The sequence below is a fragment of the Lepidochelys kempii genome, chromosome 10 (assembly GCF_965140265.1).
Source record: "Lepidochelys kempii isolate rLepKem1 chromosome 10, rLepKem1.hap2, whole genome shotgun sequence".
In the NCBI taxonomy this organism is placed as follows: Eukaryota; Metazoa; Chordata; order Testudines; family Cheloniidae; genus Lepidochelys; species Lepidochelys kempii.
The window spans coordinates 67508561-67528695 of record NC_133265.1 but is presented as its reverse complement, the minus strand read 5'-3'; the positions used below and the strand labels follow the sequence as shown (position 1 = coordinate 67528695).

At 41.4% G+C, this 20135-nt stretch overlaps 1 protein-coding gene across 4 annotated transcripts; it reads left to right on the top strand.

Annotated features, from left to right (window-relative positions):
• Positions 1–305: 305 nt before the first annotated feature.
• LOC140894996 (lamin-B3-like) lies at positions 306–19605 on the top strand. Of its 4 annotated transcripts, XR_012154022.1 has the most exons (13): positions 306–956; positions 4630–4786; positions 6116–6241; positions 7508–7678; positions 9209–9334; positions 9503–9723; positions 10398–10626; positions 13178–13285; positions 14039–14155; positions 14251–14358; positions 14502–14569; positions 17807–17841; positions 17972–18021. XR_012154022.1 is itself a non-coding variant. In XM_073304069.1 (12 exons), the coding sequence occupies exons 1-11, from the start codon at positions 487–489 to the stop codon at positions 17816–17818; spliced, it is 1845 nt and encodes a 614-aa protein (XP_073160170.1). In that variant the 5' UTR covers positions 306–486; the 3' UTR covers positions 17819–17841; positions 17972–19605. The 4 variants fall into 4 exon arrangements, 3 of the variants coding, with proteins under 3 accessions (XP_073160170.1, XP_073160169.1, XP_073160168.1); XM_073304069.1 differs by lacking the exon at positions 14502–14569 and having other exon boundaries at positions 17972–19605; XM_073304068.1 differs by lacking the exon at positions 17807–17841 and having other exon boundaries at positions 17972–19605.
• The last annotated feature ends 530 nt before the right edge of the window (positions 19606–20135 follow it).

Below are 20135 nucleotides of genomic sequence, written 5' to 3'. Positions count from 1 at the left end.
AGAAGAGTGGGGTGGGGGGAGAGAAAACCTTTTGAAGTGATAAACACCCATTTTTCCATGGTCTGTGTGTATAAAACATTCTCACTGCATTTTCCACTTTATGCATCCGATGAAGTGAGCTGTAGCTCAGGAAAGCTCATGCTCAAATAAATTGGTTAGTCTCTAAGGTGCCACAAGTTCTCCTTTTCTTTTTGCAAATACAGACTAACACGGCTGCTACTCTGAAACTCCTCTATCCAGCAGCTCTATCCCTTTAAATTGCCGCCGGGCCGCAGCCCGTGCCGGAAGGACCCTGGGACTGCAGCTGGTGGTGGCTATTTATACCCGGGCCGGAGCAGGGGAGCCGGATTGCGCCTCTCAGTGCGAGCGTGGGCAGGGAGAGGCCGCGGCGCGCAGGGGGCGGGCAGCGGGATTCCATGTCTCCTTGGCTGTGCAGGGGCTGGGTTTGGGGGTGACCTGCAAAGGGGCGTTTCCTTCCTGCCATGGATGCAGCAGGGGCCTGAAGGTGCCCGCCCAGCCCGAGGCGCCCCGGGTGGCGGCGGCGGCGGCCGCGCTAGCTCCGAGGATCGTGCCCGTAGAGACGCTGCCATGGCCACGGCCGTGTCCTCCACCCCGGGAGGCAGCGGGCGAGCTGTGGGTCGCTCGGCCGCGTTCTCCCCTCTCAGCCCGACCCGGCTCAGCCGGCTGCAGGAGAAGGAGGAGCTGCAGCAGCTCAATGACCGCCTGGCCGCCTACATCGACCGGGTGCGGGCCCTGGAGGCCGATAAGTCCGCGCTGCAGCAGCGGCTGGCGGAGCAGGAGGAAGGGAGCAGCCGGGAGCTGGGCAACGTGCGGCTCCGCTACGAGACCGAGCTGGCCGATGCCCGCAAGGCGCTGGACTGCATCGCTATCGAGCGGGCCACGCTGCAGGTGGAGCTGGGCAAGCTCAGCGAGGAGCACCGGCAGCTGCACGCCAGGTCGGTGTCCCCTCCCTTCCCTCTGCGCTAGCCGGGCTGCGAGAGGCTGCTCTTCAAGGCCTGGCCCCGTCACATGGCAGGGGGAGTATCCTGTGGCTCCAGCGGCTACTGGGAGCGCAGCCTCCCCCCTCCTCTCTTCCAATAGCTAAATGCCTCTCGAAATTCCCTGCTGGTCTCTGCTCCTGCAGGCAGCTCGCAGACTGGTGCGTGCTACTGACCGGGATTTCCCGGGAACCGGTGCTTAGAGCCCAGAGACAACGAAATCTGCTGCATCTCCCAGAACTGATAAAAGCATAGGGGGATCGCTCACCTGTAAACAAATGACAGGCCTCAACTGCGTTATGAGGCAGCCCGGTTTTAATGGATTAACCGTGTGGGGTATGGCATATAGATGCCTGATTTAACTGACTCCTGTCGAGAAGTACCTATTAGGTTAAGACTCCTACCCTAATGTGTCCTTTACATGCCAATATGTATTCCTACGGTTTAGCTGTTGACTAGGTGGCTAAAGTATTCCCATTCCAAACCTGTACAAGACCCTTGCCTGCTCTTGGCATAAAGCCTCTGGGTGTTCCTAGACTGAAGTAAATCTTTTCTCTACTTAACTACTTTCAGCAGCTTACAACTCTTGGGCTTGTCTTGCATGCTTGGTTTTGGTTCAGAAGTTTAAGCTTCGTAAAAACTTAATCTCTCATTTTGTGATTGGAGAGCAAGGAAAGGGCTGGTGCCAGTTCTGAAATTTTTCAACTACTTTTAGTGTTTAGATAACTCCGCAGGCTTTGTTTATGGAACCTTAGACTTGGCTGATCTGTAATCCTGTGAATTGGTGCTTTTTACTTTCTGAAGCAGCTAGGCTTTAGAAATGACTTTACCGCCTCCTGAAAATGGTGAAGTGCTTACATATGCAGTGCATTCAGCAAAAGATGTACTAGATCGAAGTCCTAATATTTAGAGGTGCTTGTTTCTGTGCAGTCTAACTGCAAGCATCTCCGATGTCTTGGAACAACCTTATCTTCCTGGCTGTCATGAACATGATATACCCTTTAAATAGCTTAGAACTCTTATGGTGTGAACAGTATCCAACACTCCTCCTGCAAGCAATAACCATTAGTTGTTTATCTTGGTTTACTACCTAGTGCTTAGTACAACTCGTTTAATGTATATTAAGAACTGAGATGCAAGTGCATACTTAGATGAATAGTGGTAACTGACGACAAATCAGTTGCAGGATGCTTGAAAGGAATGACTGGCATAGTCAAACCAGCTCACTCAGTCTCATCGCATTTGCAGGAGAAGGATCAGAACAGGAGTGACGGTACAGGAAGAGAACATGTGTATTAAACAGGAAGATAGTTGGTCTAATTGGTTTTAGAGATACAAATATAATAGTTCCACCTCAATGTGTAATGCAGTGATGCAAAATGGGGCCTCTTAAGTGAATCTTATGAATGTTTGGATGTCCTCAGATCTTAGACACATAGGTGAACCCCAATGTTTTGTTTTCTTTAGTAAGAAACAGGCTTTGAAAATACTGGCTTAAGCTCTTCTAGTCAATCTGAGATCCACATCTCAGTTTGAGGACTGAAGGAAGAATAAAAATAACTCTGTATATGATGGGGTGGCATCCATTATTCCTAGTAGCGGGACTGTCTTAGTGGTTGGCTAATTATGAAATGGCTTATACAATTCTAAAAGCCAGCATAGCTGTTGAATGACTGTCTATGTTAAGGAGTAATGTTTAATTTGGTTTTAAAGGAGTAAAGTAGCCTTCTAGATGGCAGGAATATGGCAGCACATTTCCACAAAGGGAAGATGAGTCTAATAAAATTCAACCTGTAGAATAAGAATTCCACATGAATGGGAACAGATGACCTACAATGTCTGTCCTCTTGCTCATGACTACACAGAATAAAGATTTATTTGAATTTTATAGTAGCTGTTGGCAGGGGAATCAATTGTCTTAATTTTTTGTATTAACAGCAATAATACACAATTGTACTGTGAGATAGGGGAGAGAGGACAAATTCAGTGTCCAATTGGAAACCCTGGCGCTTAAACTCTCACAACTCATCCACTTTCCAGATTGTTTTCACCATGAGAAAACAAGGGATTGTTCCTTACAATCCTAAACTTGCGCAAAGGACTGTCTGACAATCAGAAATGTCACTTTCCAGTGTCTGTTCTAACAAATCTGTCATAGCTGTTTGAGGCCAGAAACCTTATGGTGCCTTCAATGAGTCCTCTTTTGTGCTTGGCCAAAACCACATAGCCACTTCCTGCCCTAGCACTATTTATTGCTGGGGGAAAGAGGTGGGCATGCCATACTTTCCAGTGCATACCTTCATGGCCCCACCAAACTTCCTACACTATATTTTTTTTCCACATAAAAATCACTTTACCAGAATCCTCTCCTGGATGCTGGGGTCAGATCTCCCTCTGAGAATAAAGTGGAAGTGGGTGAGCCTGGCAGCCCGTCTAGTCCTGAGGCAGAGGCCTACTGGCTGTCCGATACCATTCTCCTGGCTCATCTCTTCTCTCCTCTCCCCTCCCCTTCCACATTACCACACTCTATTAAGCCCTAGGCTCCAGGAGGCCAGTGACTGAGCATCTTTCCCAGTGAGCATGCTCAGCTTTGTGCCCTACTCTGACCCTAGCCAGGATGGTGGTCTCTTGGGGCCAAAATTCCTCCCTCTCTCATGGGTGGTGCCATTACAGGCTGCTGGCACTTGGATTAGTGGATGGCCCCAGAAATGTTTCCTGTCAGCGGAGCTGCTTTACCAGAGATTTGGCTAAAGTTTGAGGCAACAATTAAACATCCCTAATGTTAGTGTCCACCTGAGCCAAGTAAGATGCTAAGCACGTGCCTGGTGTGACACGGGGGTGTAACTAGGGTGACCAGACATCCTGATTTTTGGGGTCTTTTTCTTATATAGGCTCCTATTACCCTCACCCCTGTCCCAATTTCACATTTGCTGTCTGGTCACCCTAGGTGTAACTGAACTAACAGTTCAGCTGACTGAAATTCCCCCTCTGTCCTGGCATTACATGTTAAACCTGGGCTTGAAAAACTTACCAAATGTGCTAGTCAGAGAAGTAAATCACCTAGCCCAGAGGAAGATGTGAAAGAAAAGATTTTAAGGGTCCTATTTGAAGGTCAAAGGGGCAGTGCCCATTCTCACTCCCAGCTGGTGAGAAAAGATTGTTGGCATTTCTACCACTGCTGCCCTTTCATAGGACTCACTTTTTTCCTTCTCTCTGGCTAGCAGATGTCCTATTTTAAAGATCTGTCCTCTAGCTACTTGAAAGGAGAATTGCTCTCACCATTGTCACAGCCACTGCTACAAGAGCTTCTAGCTGCTGTCTGTTCCGAAAACGCTCAATGGGAGATAGTGAAATTTGTGACTACTTTAGATGGGTGGGTGGGGGTCAATGCCACTGCAGTGAGCACTGTAAGAGCATGTACAAAATGATCTAGTGACTCTAGGGTACAATGAAATACAGATGTCAATGTTTGCATTTGGGTATTGTCTAGTTTACTCTTTTGGGTGGTGGTGGATAGTGAATTATACTCCAGTGCTACTCTTAACCTTTTATAAATAGACAAGAAAGCAAGATTAAATAAGTTCCCTTCACACCAGCAGTAAACTTATGAATGTAAAACTTTCACTTGCAGGAATTCTAAAAAAGAAGCTGACTTAAACCTGGCACAGGCTCGTATAAGAGACCTTGATGCTCAGCTGAACTCCAAGGAAGCTGACTTAGCAACCGCTTTGAGTGGAAAAAGAAGTTTGGAGGGCAACCTTCAAGAGTTAAAGGATCAAATAGTCACTGTAAGATTGTTGCATAGAATCTACCCTATTTCATGGTTGATACCAGAATTTCAGTTATGACTTCCCATACTGGACTCTATATTTTGCTTTGAATTGCTGTTCAATCTTATTGTCCCCAAAAAGTTCAGTTTTTAAAAACTCATGAAGTTTGTTGTACTTAATAGGTAAGGATTGGGAGAGACGGACTTACAGAATTTTGATGAAAGCACATATCCTGGTCACCCATCTGCGCTGACCAAAATATTGTGCCATGGAATCCTGTTGCAAGGCTTGTAACCCTGCTTCATAACATGAATTTTTAAATTATGAAGACAGAAGGGCCATTGTCGTCGTCTAGTTTTCATTTCTATAACTGAAGGACCCTCTTTGGTCCTGTCCATGTAGATGAGACTGAACTTTGCTCTTAACATGCAGTTACAGCCTGTGTAGCCTCCCCTGAAATGGCATACTAGGGAGAGAAAAATTCATGTTTACCTAGTCACCTGGATTGAAGGACCTTCTTACTGTATCTTAAGTACTTTACCCTAACTTTAAGAGGAAACCCTCTATCCATTTGATGTTTTTTTGTTAAAGGCTCTTTCTTACTGTAAAAATTGCCTGAAATGTATTAAGTTTTGGGTTTAGGATTTTATTAGCTCAGTTTAGAGTTCTTTAGGAGTTGGAGATTAATATAATACTGCAGTTTGGGGTCTCTTAGATATGAGGTAAGTGTCTGTTTCACTAGGATGGTTTAAAATGCTGCCATAAAATGTAGACATGTTGGCTTAGTGTAAGAATTACACTTGCAGGATATAATTGAGTTTTAGAAGGAAGACTTAATTATAATAAATGCAAACCATCTTGGCTTCAGGCCTTTGGATTTTCATAATTCTCCTCTCAAATTAAGAGGCTTGGATCATTTAGTGTTATGGAGGGAAATGACAATGGTCTTGTACAACTGATAATCCTAGCATAACTGGGTTCCTTGGCTGGGTAGGGTTAGAAAACAGTAGTTCTACAACTTAGCTGCTCAGTGATTAATGAGGCTTCTCTATACTTGGTTTAAGAGGCCTAGTTCACTCTGGAGATCTCATCACTTATGGAGCAGAAAGCAGCCCTGTTCCATTAAGCTTTATGGGGCAAGACTGCAAGTGTCTTCTGTGTGAAGAACACCAAACCTATTCTGGGCCTTATTGATATAAATTAATAGTGAACTAAATCAGAAAGGTTCCTTCCTTTACTCAAAGTTGTTGACTGTAGGAGTAATTCTAAAATCTAATCTTTGACTGTTTAGTGTAAAAATGTCACTTCTTGCATTCTGACCTATGACAAAAATCTTTACTTTCCTAGCTTAAGTTGGCATTGGAAGATACCAAGAAGCATCTCCACGGAGAAATGTTGAGGAGAGTGGACCTGGAAAACCAAATGAAAACTCTGCAAGAACAAATGACATTCCAGAAACGCCTTCATGAAGATGTATGTCTAAGTTAATTTTAGCAAGGATTTCCTAGATGCCAATTGCTATTGCCCCTGGATACCCTTACAAAATCAATGTTAAAATGCACTTATTCCTAAAAAGGTAACTAGCTGAATCAACCTTATGACCCTCTGCCAGCCAGCAAAAGCCACCTAGGTGGGTAGACTCCAGGGATGTGCATAAATTTAGGTAACATCAGTATCTCATATGATATTTGAGCATGTCTCTCCTTCCACATCACAGCTTCATTGAAATCCAGTAGTTACTATTGTATTATGCTAGTGTAAATCACCCATAAAGTCTAAGTTTATTTTCTAATACATGTGGGAGGTGTGTGTGTGGTTTTTTGTTTAAACAATTACCAGCTGGAGGATGAGATTTGGTTTACTTTAGGCTTTCTGCAAACACCTGGAAACCTTTACAATTTTGACTGTTATATTTTTAGCTTTCTCTCAGATTACACCTGCTAAGATAACTACAGTCTAATACTACTTGGATGTTTAATTTAAAAAACAACCAACCACTAACTTCAGAGAACTTAAAAACAAGAACTTGTGTTCCCCTATTTCTTTTTGTATCTTTCATGTGACTCTGCATAATCAGGTTCTATATACTATAGGATTAATTACATTTAGTCTCCATTCAGGTGTAGAATGGAACTTTTAGGATGAAATTTTCAAAAATGTCTAAGTGACTTAAGAGCCAAAATCCCACTGAATTTCAAATAAAGACAAGTAGGGGAAAAGACACTTCTGATTTCATTTTAAAAAAAGCACTACTGTCTTTTCTAGCTAGAGTGGTAACTAGGAAAGTGTGACAGCATAATGAACAGGCAGGGGAATACACTTTCAGCTTGAGACCCATCTGGAGATCTTTAAAACAAGAATGGAAAGTAATAGATTTACTATGGGGAAAATAACCCAGCAGGGTCAGATGAACTTGACCTAATGAGCCTTTCCATCTCTAAATCCCCTGTGATTGAAAAACAAATGACCAAGTACTTGACAGTAGACATCTGCTTTAGTATTGAGTATGTGACTTGCTACATTGTTTATTGTTAAAGCAGTTGCATAAGATCAGTTACTCAAGCTAGCTGTAGCTCATGAAAGCTTATGCTCCAATAAATTGGTTAGTCTAAGGTGCCACAAGTACTCCTTTTCTTTTTGCAAATACAGACTAACACGGCTGTTACTCTGAAACCTGTCTAGCTAAATGGTGGTATTTCATTTGACCTTTAAGCCATATATATTTTTCTCCTCCTCTAGGAGCTCAAGGAAACAAAAAGATTCCATGAGAGCAGGATAGCGGAAATAGAATCTGGCCGTCAAAGGGAATTTGAGAGCAAACTTTCAGATGCTCTGCAAGGACTTAGAAAGGAGCATGAAGAACAAATTCAAGAATACAAAGATGACTTGGAGCGCACATTCAGTGCCAAAGTGAGTCTTCAAAAGTTGCAAATCAAGTGAACAAGCTGTCATGCTTTCTGCAGCTTCATATGACAAGGAAGCATTTAACACTTCCTTAAACTAGTTGACTAATGTATTTGACACAGAGTATGGTCCATCTGCTTCAAGGAGGAGAGGCCCATTAATTGAAGACTTTCTGCAGTAGGAGCCAGTATCCTGAATCCCTTAATCTCTGAACAGTCTAAGATCTGCCAATTGAATTTGCTGTCTGCTGTCACTTCCCTATCCTATAAAATTGGTTGAGATGCATAAATATATACTATCCTCCATAACAGGAATAGTTAGTATGAACTATAAAACTTTATACATTCCCATCAGCAAACTTCAGTCTTGGTTCTGACGTGCTTATTACAAATCTAAACTTTCTGCATAGATGTTATAGGCACAGGGCCAGGTCAATCATAACAAAGCTAATGTGGTATAATTGAGCAGAATTTACTCTATTGCCAATATCATGATCTTAATTCCTAGGAAATATGGTACTAAGTTTGAAACTGTGTACCAGTTACAGCAGAGTTAATTATTCCTCTAACAGAAATGTGTGCAGACATGTAATGAAGGTAAATTAACTTAATCTACCAGTTTTAGTAGCTGATAGAATTTCAACCTTCCTACCAGGACAGGATTACACAAGTACCTTGATATTAATGGTGTCACCCCCAGCCCAGAACAGAGTCCAGTTACAATAGATAATGTCACCAAAATACCACAGTCACAGGTGAAAAATCTGGAGTGAGATTGGAATCTGGTCCAAGAATTTTATTAACGGAGACACTTCTAGTATTACAAGCCCTCTGTACTATCTGCAGAGACATGCTTGTACTCCTCTGAGTGGATTCCTTGAACTGTTTTTTCTCACTTTCTTCCTGTTTAGTTTTCAACTCACTAACTTTACCTTTACCCTGCTTGTTCTCTTTTCTCAGTAGGGGTCCTGCTGCTGGCTGTTCCAGTTTTTTCCCTTTTCTTAAAGGAACATCTCAAACTCTCTGCTTTCTCTAGGACTAGTTTGATTCCTGAATACCCTGTTAAACATGGCTATATAGGCCTGTTTGTTCCCAAAGCTCTGGTACCAGCACTGGGGTGAAAGAAGCATTTGATTACTGGCACTCAAAGAAACCTATCTAGTGTCCTGTACTGTCCCAAGGCAGCTTCCTACTCCATTAGCCATGGTATGGCTAGTGAACTTGAGTTTCTTCTCTAGTGGCTTCATTTCTATGCCTTTTCGACTTTTCTGTGTAACAGGAAATATTCCATAGTTTAGGCAGTGGTGGAGAGCTGGATTAGGGTTATGTGATGTTGAATTGTGTCTTGGTAAATTGATTTCAGTGGAAATTGATGATAAAATATCTTCTGATTTTATACCAACTGTGACACTCTACATCTTCATACACATGCAACTAAATCTGTATCTGTAAATCACTTGGTAACCCTTTCTACTAGAACAAAGGGAAGGGTCACCAGAGTCTTAATCAATTGTCATTAACAACTGTTTCTTCACAGATGGAGAATGCCCAACTTTCTGCTGCAAAAAATAGCGACTTTGCCAATGCTGCTCGGGAGGAGCTGATGGAAACAAAGATGAGAGTTGACACTCTGACATCCCAGCTTAATCATTATCAAACCCAGGTACCGTTCTTCAATGAGGTCATTAGATTTTTTTCCTTAGTGACACTTGTATTTTCTGCACACTATCTGCTTCCCCCCCCCAAAAAAATTGCTCTTCTTACTGAGCTCTATTTTTAGCATCTTACTCAAAATAATCACTGATAACTAAACCTATTCATTAAATCTAAGAACTGTGTATTGGAGAACAGAATAAGAGAGTTACAGGAGACCCTGGATTATGACCGTGAGATGCATCGAAGGCGTATGGCTGAAAAAGATAAAGAAATGGTACAAACGCGGCGGCAGATGCAAGCACAGTTGGAAGAATATGAGCATTTACTAGATGTGAAACTGGCTCTAGATCTGGAAATAAATGCCTACAGAAAGATGCTAGAAGGAGAAGAACAGAGGTATGATACAATATGAACAATACAAGAAGACTTTTTCTTCCTCCAACATACCTTCATTCTATAAGTCTATGTACTGAGTGGGAGGGGAGAAATCTGAAGTTAATCTTGTTCCCAGTTGGCTACTGGGAGAACTTCAACTACTGGCTTCAGTATGTAAAATACTGAAGATGGGCTCTATGCTGTAATATATGCAATCTCTTCTAAATGATAAATGCATGGATTGAAGGTACATGAAGTTTCTAACAGCAATTAGTAACATTATGAAGGGACAAAATGGCAGCAAGGGATTCAAACTTTACTATAGACCATATAGTAATGTTAACTCTCAATGCTTTAAGTCCCTTGGCTGCCTAACAACTTACCATAGAGGGTTTGTTCCTGGAGATCTTAATTCCTGCAGTGCCCATGAGGGAAAGAAACTAATGCAACAGCTGAGGGACAGGGAGAGGAGGTAGAAATGCAATAGCTTGCTCTGAACTCTGCTTGCAAAAATTGGAAAGCAGGCCATAAGCTTTCGCACATTGTTCACTTGAGAGATTCTTTGCCATAAGATAAAATACCACCTTCAAGACTTCAACTAAGCTGGTGTGGGCAGAGGGGAAGCTACACTAGGTCTGGGCACAATGGGGTAGGCACAACTTGCATACCTAACATGGTCACTTCACTCTTTTTAGGCTAAAACTGTCATCTAGTCCATCTTCCCAAAGTGTTGCAACCCAGGCAACAACCAGCCATGGGCATCGCTTCCTACATGGAAAAAAGAGAAAACTGAAAGAATCCAAAAAGGGAGAGCACAGTGTCAGCTTTAAGATTGTTCAGCATGCATCATGTTCAGGAAATGTGTCCATAGAAGAAATTGACACAGAAGGGAATTTTGTCAAACTTAAAAACAACTCGGATGAGGTACTCCTTCCCTGCTCTCTAATGGCAAATAGCCCATCAAACTTCAACCACCTGTTCCCATGCATAAAACCAATGTCAGCACATTAAACTAAGTGGTGCCATCTAGCCTAGTAACAAGGCCCAGTTTGTTCAGCATGTTGCTTTTTATTACTCCTCTCTCGATCCTCAAGAACCAGTTTAAATAATATACCCATCTCCATATTCAAGAAATGGTCAATAGCAACTGCTGCTAGTTAGAGCAGCCACAAGACCGTTTGTGGGAAACGGACACAACTTTACTGAAAGCTATAGGTCTCTTTGCATCCACAGACACCATCAGTCCAGCTTAATCAAGGATAAAAGCACTTCTGATAAGCTACATAAGGTGCTTAGTGTCAGATAATACCAATAGCTGTTTAGATCCCTTGTAGCTTACTGTTTTAGCTGTGGCAGGGCTCCTACTGTGCTGCCCAATTAATCGTATAGCTTTGACCCAGTCTATCCAACAGTCTACAAATATCTAACTGCTTGGTGTTGGAGGGTTCTGCTCACTCAGTTAACTGTTTCTGTGCTGGGAGGCCTGGCACAAGCCACAGTCAAGATTGATATCCCAGTGTTCTTCAACTGGCATGTTAAGAATGTGTGGAGTAACCTACCAAATTAGGTAGTGGTCCAAAGTAGGCTCTCCCAACCCTGGCCAGTTAGTGGTTAGCTTTAGGCTGACTACCTGTCAAAGGCTGGACAACATCCACAGCTCTCAAAGTCACTCTTGTACATTCTAAACGTGACTTGCTGAACCAGAGCAGCAGAGTCTCTACCCAGAGGCAGCTTTTAGTAGCCCAAGCTGCCCACAATCCCTGCCTCGCTCGTGCTGAGAGTTAATAGTTTTGTGGAGGTGTTCAGAGCAGAATGCCCAGGTGAAGGTCAGACAGACCAGGAAACTTTTCAACTTCTGACTGCTACAGATTCCCTAGAGGAGTAACAAGTGGAATGGGTAATACTTGTATTGCTGTTCTGACTGAGGACAATTCAGGGGCATAAGATTCCTAACCAACTCCATGATATCTGTTCACACAGAGGCTAAGGATCTTGGCACAACACCCTTGCCCCAAGAGATCTTGGCTTCTGAAGGTACAATGCCATTGGATTACCTTCCCGGGGCAGGCTTTCTACTGCCTATGGGATGGACAGGATGATTGTGGACCAGAATGTCTTAAACAGGGAAATCACAGATTTGAAGGATGATTCTGCAAATAAGTGGTTTGGTCCTATTCCCAAAAATTGCAGAGCCCTAGACACTAACAGGGACAGGAGGGAAATTCTGCATTACAAGGGTAGCTTTTGCTCTAAGCAGAGGGTATGACTTGATTAGTTCTTAAAATGGCAACTGGACTATAGAAAAGCTCTGCAATTCAAATACGTCTTAACTTGTAACGCTGCAGCCAAACAAGCCTATGTGAACAATGAACTATAGCTGCAGGGTAGGATAGAGGTTAGATTCTCAGACCATACCTCTTGGTCTCAGTTCTTACCTTGGGTAGAGAACTTTAGAACCATTCTAAGTGTCTGGAATCCCCTTATTGACTGGGACTGTCAAAGACCTGTCTTCTGAACTAATGAATAACTTGAAACTGAGAAGGGGAGTCTTAATGTGGAAAAGTTGATAATTAAAAAGGATGTTCTGAAATGTCCCAAATAGTCAGCATAATCCTAGCTGAGAACACATGTAGACTGAAATGGTGAAGAAGCCTGACAGAGGTGGCATTCTTCATTGGAGAAGATGATCCAGTCTGACTTTCATAACCACTATCCTGAAGTAATGTCTCCAAACACTCTTAAACCAAAAGGAAGAAGTGCTATTGACACCTGTTACCCTGAATTAAAAGCTGCTTATTGGCTATCCTGAATGCTTCATAAAATCTAGTGCATGGTGAGGCTGAGACAAACATGTATATAGTTATAAAGTCTAATATTTACTACATGGCGGCTGATTGCTGTTTCAGAAACTCTTATGGGATCAACCACTGCTGCAAGAATCTTCAGTGTTAATATGGAACATAGTGTTAAATTAAATTTATACTTTAAGAATGACCCCTGTCTTGAAAGGAACAGTACCTTGCAGACCAGAATGTAGAAATGTAAAATGGCCTAGACCAGGGATCAGCAACCTGCCAGGGAAAGCCCCTGGTGGGCAGGGCCAGTTTGTTTACCTGCTGTGTCCACAGGTTCGACCGATTGCAGCTCCCACTGGCTGTGGTTTGCTGTCCCAGGCAAATGGTGGCTGTGGGAAGGGTGGCCAGCACATCCCTTGGCCTGCACCGCTTCCTGTAGCCCCCATTGGTCTAGAACTGACTCAGTAGGAGCTGCAATCAGTTGAACCTGTGGACTCAGCAGGTAAACAAACCAGCCCAGCCTGTCGGGGCTTACCCTGATGGGCCACATGCCAAAGGTTGCCGATCCCTGGCCTAGACTAACAAATGGCAACAGCACATAGGTGTGATCTCTTTAGGTTGTCCATCTAGTTACAAACTTCATATCCTCTTGTAATGGTATCTTGCCTTCCTAATTGCAGGATCAATCACTAAATGGCTGGGTACTAAGACGACGACTTGGAAGCTTGTCTGAAATAATATACAAATTCCCTGCTCGGTTTGTCCTTCAGGCAGGCCAAGTAGTTACGGTAAGTAACTTAACACTGCCTTGCCAATCTGACTTGCCAAGCAAGTAATTGTTTGACTTTAAAAGTTTTTTTACCATCATTTAAAGAAGGCAAGTATACTTAGTGCCCGTGCTGGGGAACTTTTTTCTCCTAACAATTTGGTAAGACTGAGATGGCATGACTGGTAAACCTAAGTATAAGTTAGCACCATTTTAATAGTTGAGGCCTGATCCCAACTTTAGAAGCAACTGCACTTGCAATTGTTGAAGTGGGGCATAGTCTGAGCCTAAGATGTTTAGTTTTCTTCCATTACAAGCTAAGAATGGGCCAGTGGGGAATGGGCTAGGGGAACATAAATGCTCACTTTCTAACCTGTGCAATTTTTCCTGTCACCTTCCCACACAACTGATTAGGGCACTAGATAAATGACCTCAAAAGTCTGGCTTAGTAGGACAAAGTGGGTGGCCAGAAACAAGAACTCTCTACATTCAGAGGGTATAGTAGGTAGAGCCTCCCATTAGCAGCTCTTCCTGCTGCACTTCTTCCACACCACTGCCCTAGTGGGTAGACTAAGTGTTCCACCAACTCAGAACTGTTTCTGAGCACCTCACAGCAGATTTTACCCTCAACACGCTTGGTGTAGATTACATGGGAGCTATAGACACTTACTCCAAACTGAATTTGGCCTTTAATGTTCCAATACCAGTCTACTGACTGTTAAAATGAAGATTTTTTTTAAAGCTCATCCGTTAAATGTCTCCTCTGTGTCTCAAGATCTGGGGTGCTGATGCTGGTGTAAACCAGAGTCCTAGTGATCTGGTCTGGAAATCACAGCGGTCTTGGGGAACTGGGGATAACATTGGTGTTACACTCATCAATGCCGATGGAGAGGTAAGTGAAGCAATAACCAGTTGCACTTTTTCTAGTCTTCAACTTGCTTAAGAACAAATAAGCTTATTTTGTTGGGGGGACACAACTTATTGCAGGAGACTGCAGAACGGAAGATCATACATGTATCCAGAGGAGAAGGTGAACTGGATGATGAGTTTGATGAAGAAGAAATAACAGGGAGCGAAATGGAGTTTCATCGTCGGGTAAGAATCTTTCTGCATTCAGAACAGAGTAGCAACAGAAGTAATCAATGGCTTTCGCTTGTAATAGTTAACAGTACTTAAAACATGCCCCCAAAGTATTGCCCATGGCCTACAACTCTTGCCATTTTTCTCCCTGATGTCAGACCAAAAGAAGAAAAAAGAAATGTTGTTTGGTGTCATGATTGTGTTTCCTGTGAGCATCACAAAATAGGTGAGACCAGAGCAAGCATCATGCATGTTTCAGAGTGCACATTGTGCTTGTTTTCTTGCAGAAATGTTTGCTTTATCAGTAGTGCTGAAATCTCTTGCCTCTATTTAGTCTCTGCATGGCTTTGCACGTGAGTTGAAAGCAGTGCTTCACATATCTGACCTGGGAGCACAATGTTGCTGTAGTTAGAGGTTCACATTTTATTTAACTTTCTGACCAGTAAAAGATTGGTTATTTAACTGAAACTACAACTAGCAGAGCCTTTCATGTTTGTTCATGCCCAGGAACAAATTCACCAGCTAACTGTAGTATAAGACAGGAATGATGGCAAAATACTTATGCCAATATTGTGCATCTAGTGTATTGCAACTAGAAATCTTGTGTACTGTAACCTAGTTAAATCTTTTGTTGGTTGCACAATTGTGGAAACAGAAGAGGGAATGGGGAGTGACTGCCTTCATTTGGAATATCCAATTTCAGTGTGTCCTTGCTATTGTTTCAGAATAGCAACTTCAAATCTGGACTATAGAAGGAAAATATTTCCACTGAAATGTACTAAAAGCCCTTGGATACTCCTAAGTGCCTTGGGCTCCTATGGCCATTATTAATAGGTGCTTTTGAAACTTATCCACTGCATATAGGTATCTGCTTAATCCCCACCTCCCACTAGCATCTACTTTTCAGATGGGATCAGAGAACAGATGGAGGTCTTACTGTTAAGTAAGCCCCCTGTTAGAGTAAGCATACTCATAATCCTACTGTTAGAGTAAGCATGTTCTGGCTTCAAGTTAACTAGTGTCTTCTGTGGCCACTTTCTGGATCAGTCTCAAGTGAAAGAACTACCCCACACACTCCAAACAAGCCTTGAGTTGTGGATTGCAAAACAGCTAGTGATAAATCTAATACACCAATTAATCTTTGTGCTGGTCACCTAAATCACTTAAAAGTGAATTCTAATTAAAGTTTGGTACAAAGACTTGTATTGCATCACTTATTCACAGCTGTGAATTCCTCTAACAACTTTCAGCATTCTGACTGAAAGTGCTGACTCCTGTAGGACTTCCCAGTTTGGCTGGAACAGTCATGCAAACCAGTAGACTGATTTATACTAGCTGTGTTGGGAGGGATATCTAGGTATCCCTCCCAACTTCAGAGCTCTTACCACCCCAAAAAACAGTCAAACATTAGAATAAAATTGGTCTTTGGAGTTGCACCTTCTAGTACAGGAATCTAGTATTGAGCACTGACTTGCAGCCCTGGGTCTTAAGAGTGTCTACAGTCTGTCTCATCCTAGAAAATGACTGGCTGTACTAAACCAGTTCTTGCTCCAAGTCACACATACCAGGGATACAGGAAATTCCACACAGAATGAACCAGTTGTCTCTCTTGTTCAATATACATCCAGGTGCTTTAGAAGGGAAAATAACAGGCACTTAATTACAGTACTAGGGTCTTGGAAGAATAACTTCTTCCTGATGTTGGTGACAACCTTACAGTGCAGAACTAAGGTACAGAACTTTCTGAAATGTTGCTGTAGATGAGGAGGGATTTTAAATTTTTTTAAAACCATGTACCCCTAATCTCAACTTGGAACTCCCCAAACACACTAATGTAGAATCTAACTTAAATAAATCAGACCTTTTGATTCTACTGTCTAACTGCATAGGCTAGGCAACCTTTAAGTTCATTAATACCCTGAAATATTTGTAGGTATCAGAGTGCTAATGGGTTTTGTGACCCCTATGCACCAGGTCACATTACTCACTGAAATTTGGCCCTCTATCATAGAGAGGTGGCTGGGCCAAACCTCAATGAATGAGTGGCATTGCAAGCTCTATGAGTAGGAAGGCTCATTGTGTCCCATACCCTCCAGTTGAGACCTGCTGGTGTAGATAATGACCGTCTACACACAAACTGGACACTCTAGTTTGAAGAGAACGTTCCCCCTCAAGTGTTTGGAAGCTGTGGTTTTAAGAACAAATTGATACTGAATCATTGTTCTCTAATAAAATGGTCTTGGTAAAATTGTTAATCAGCTTGGGTCCAAAACATCTGTTAACCTTCATGAGTGGCTTATGGTGTCATGTAAGTGAGCTCCTGAATAAAAACTGGAGACAAACACATTTTGCCATTCCTTAAAGGAGTGCAATTCTACACTCCTAAGCTATTTTGGAAGATACTTGGACTTCATATTAAACATTATGAACTCTGTCTGAAACTAGATTGAGACAGGTTGCTTAATTAGTCTAAAATTAAATTGACTCCTTTTCCCAAGTGACACTGTCCTAGCAGGATGAGCAAAATGGGATAGAAATCAAAGGATATGCAGGGATTCAACATCTTTCAGCTGTTTTTGCTATGCAAACTAGCAACTTCTTGCCCATCCACAATCCCATGATTCACTTAACTCATGCTGGGTTGGAAAATTTTCAAATTCTTTAACAAAATGTTTCTATGAAAATGTTTCCATTTTTCAGTCTAGCTCTATTTGTTAAACTGTAGCTCCCATTTTTAATTGAGCACCAATACTCAACCCTGAGGCTGACAGCTTTGCTTTCATTAGCCTCACTTCAAGCTGAGGAAGGAAAACTAACCCCTCTGTCTGCTGCTATGAAAGCTTTGAATCTAGTACGTTTCTTGTGGCTCATCTTAATATATCATTAAACAACTCTTATTGATAGCCAGCATCTTTCTAAGATGGCTCTACTTAAGATCTTAAACCAGGTTGAAATTCAAATACAGTACATACTGAAGATTTTTTATAATCCTGTGTAAAAATACCAACACATCTTTGCTAGCAGCCTAAAACTTTGAAGGCACTATTGACTGTGTAATAAGAATGTCCAGCTAAAACCTGTTTTGCTACCATCTGTTAACAAAACATGGTTTAACTAGCAAGACTCCATACTGTGAGAGCCATAAGGTCCTATAGTATTACAAGAGGGAAAAGCCAGAACAGTAGTGAAGAGATTTGTAAAAATTCATCATGCATTGTATAGGTGAAAAGAATATGTGCTGTAGTTTTTAACAAGGCTATCTTACAACTTTTTCTTATTGCTTTGCCCTATGCCATTTTAGCTATCTTAAAGCATGAGTTTTGCATGTATGTAAGACCAGCTTTGAGTTCTCTACTGTCTTGCTTGCTTTGAGCAGTTTGCAGTTCAGAAGTCATCTTCTATGTTACAGCTTTTCCTTTCCTTTCATGCAGAAATAAATTTAACCTTCAAAATTTTTCTCTAGGACAAAGAATAAACCACGTGGGAATTAGTTAGAAGGTAAATAACTAAACTCCTAATCATGCACTTTTCTCCATTCTTTCTTATGAATCTTGATTACAATAGGGATACTAAACTGTGTATACCCAGTAATTCATCTGGTTTAACCTATTTAATTTTCTCTTTATAGTGTCTCCAGCAAAATGAAGATCCTAGCTGTTCTGTCATGTAACTAAACCCAAGGTAGTGACTACCTAAAACCACTCCTTAAACCAAAGTGACCCTTCAGACTGCATGAATTTTCAGCAGCTTCTGGAACATGTGAATCTAGGAATTTTTTCCCCTATCAGATGTGTTTGGCGAAAGGAAGTTTCCAATTTTGGAGGATGCTATTTGTTGATATTGGGCCCTGCCTTCAATGAAACTAGATCAAAGTGCACATTTCCTTTTTCTAAGTCTCTTTCCAGGACAAATAGAAGTATTTGATTTATTCACCCACAACTACTTGCCCTAAAGTTTACAATAACCTCCTGCTAGGCATGTCTCTTCCTAGCCAAGGATGGTAACTGCTCACAAATGTAATAGCTCCAGCTTTCTAAACTCCTGATTTATTCAAAATATTTTTCTCAAAAGCAGACTTAGAAGGAAAACTGTTTCAAGCCTGACTGAAATTTAGGTGGACCAAATACTGCCTTGACTTACACCTTGTGCAACTCCACTGAATTGAAAGTCAGAACAAATTGTTATCCTTGTTTCAAACACCCCAAGATCTAAGCCAAATGATATGATGATCTACTGGTGTAAAGTTTTAAAATGAGCAATCTATTTGTAAAACATGTGTTTAAATAAACCAACCATTATACTGTTTCTATAGCCTAGTACCTGTTAACCTCAAAATCTGTATTTATTAAACTATGTATAGTGAAGTGTTAAACTTTGAGGTGAGTAGCTTTGTACTATAAATGTGAACTGAGTCTGATGCCAACATAGCAATACTGTGGTTAAATATATCCATACCTAAGTTAACGGCTTACTTGGCAAAATATTAATGGGGATAGAATTTAATTGAACAGTTTGGTATAGCTAGAGATCTTGCACTCCAATGATTGCTAAGTCTTCTTACCCTTTTAAGAAAGTTCCTGTGCTTATTAAACATGTGAAATACAGATGTGCAGTTTACACTGTCACTTCAGTATTCATAACTGAGGTGAGGACAACTTCTGTTTTTGTCAAATAGCTAGATATGTTCCCTATTAGAGCACTGAGTTCAAGTGGATTAATATTGCATTGTAACAAGGTACAGCTAAAATGCCTAGCACATAGAGGGGTTGATCATGGGTAGCCACTACAGTTAGCCACTGTAGCTTTATTTTTTTGTTTACCTAGTGGCTATACTAAAAAGGTAGGAAATGGCCCAGCAAGAGTCCCTAGTTAAGCAAAGCAAGTCTGTTTCCTTGCTTAAAAAGTTAGCTGATAATGCAGCCCCATCTGAGCACCGGAGCAGCTTTCAGCATTTTGTTGCCTTGCCAAAAGTCTCTACTGCATAGTATGTCTGAACTTTTAAGATCTGGCCCATGTTAGGACCATGCTTTTTAGAGTGCTTTAGAGTTCCCTTCAATTGGACTAATTAAAATATAGTATTTTAAGACCCTGGAAACCTAAATGGTGACTGAATTTGGCCTTTCATATTTTAGCAGACCCAAATCCTTCATTTTGTTGCACCTTGTCACTTTAGAATTTAAAATAAGCTCTGTTTATGATCTTGCTGTGTTTATAATCTTGGGCTGTTCAATTATTTTTTTTATTAAAGATATTTTCCATGTACAGTATTACTCTTGGGGGTTTATTGTTTAAACTTAAACTAAATCTTTCTAGCAAAGTGAGTATTTTAACAGCTGTATTGTCTGAATTCTAATTGTAGTTAAGAAACATACACCTAAAGAGCTAAGTCTTCTTTCCCTTAAGCAGATAGAAGCTTTCAACAATAGACTAATCTGCTTTAGAAACTATTGCACACTGTTCACATTAGTACATTTTCTGAATAAAGCTGAAATTGCAATGACCCTACTGCACAAAGAAAAGTGGCTTTTTACATGCCAAATAGTAACAGGAATTACTAGTATATTATGCTATAGGTATTTGAGAATGAAATGCTGAAAATGTTTGCATCAAACTGTTGCAGCTTCTCTAATTCAACTGTGTTCAAACAGCTAGTAATTTGGGTATTTGAAAATGAGTCTTCTAGAAAGATGTAAACAGCACCATAAACATTAAACCACCCCAATTTTTTTCCACTATTAGGCTAAAAAAGCCCAGTCAGCATTGCTTAAATATCAGTTGCATAAGAACAGCCA

What these genes read in the sequence shown, in the direction of transcription:
- LOC140894996 (XM_073304067.1), top strand. Translation starts at nt 487, where the DNA reads ATGCAGCAGGGGCCTGAAGGTGCCCGCCCAGCCCGAGGCGCCCCGGGT. An exon ending in TAAAGGATCAAATAGTCACT is followed by an intron (nt 4,787 to 6,115) that starts GTAAGATTGTTG and finishes TTACTTTCCTAG; the next exon opens with CTTAAGTTGGCATTGGAAGA. An exon ending in AGGCAGGCCAAGTAGTTACG is followed by an intron (nt 13,286 to 14,038) that starts GTAAGTAACTTA and finishes CTGTGTCTCAAG; the next exon opens with ATCTGGGGTGCTGATGCTGG.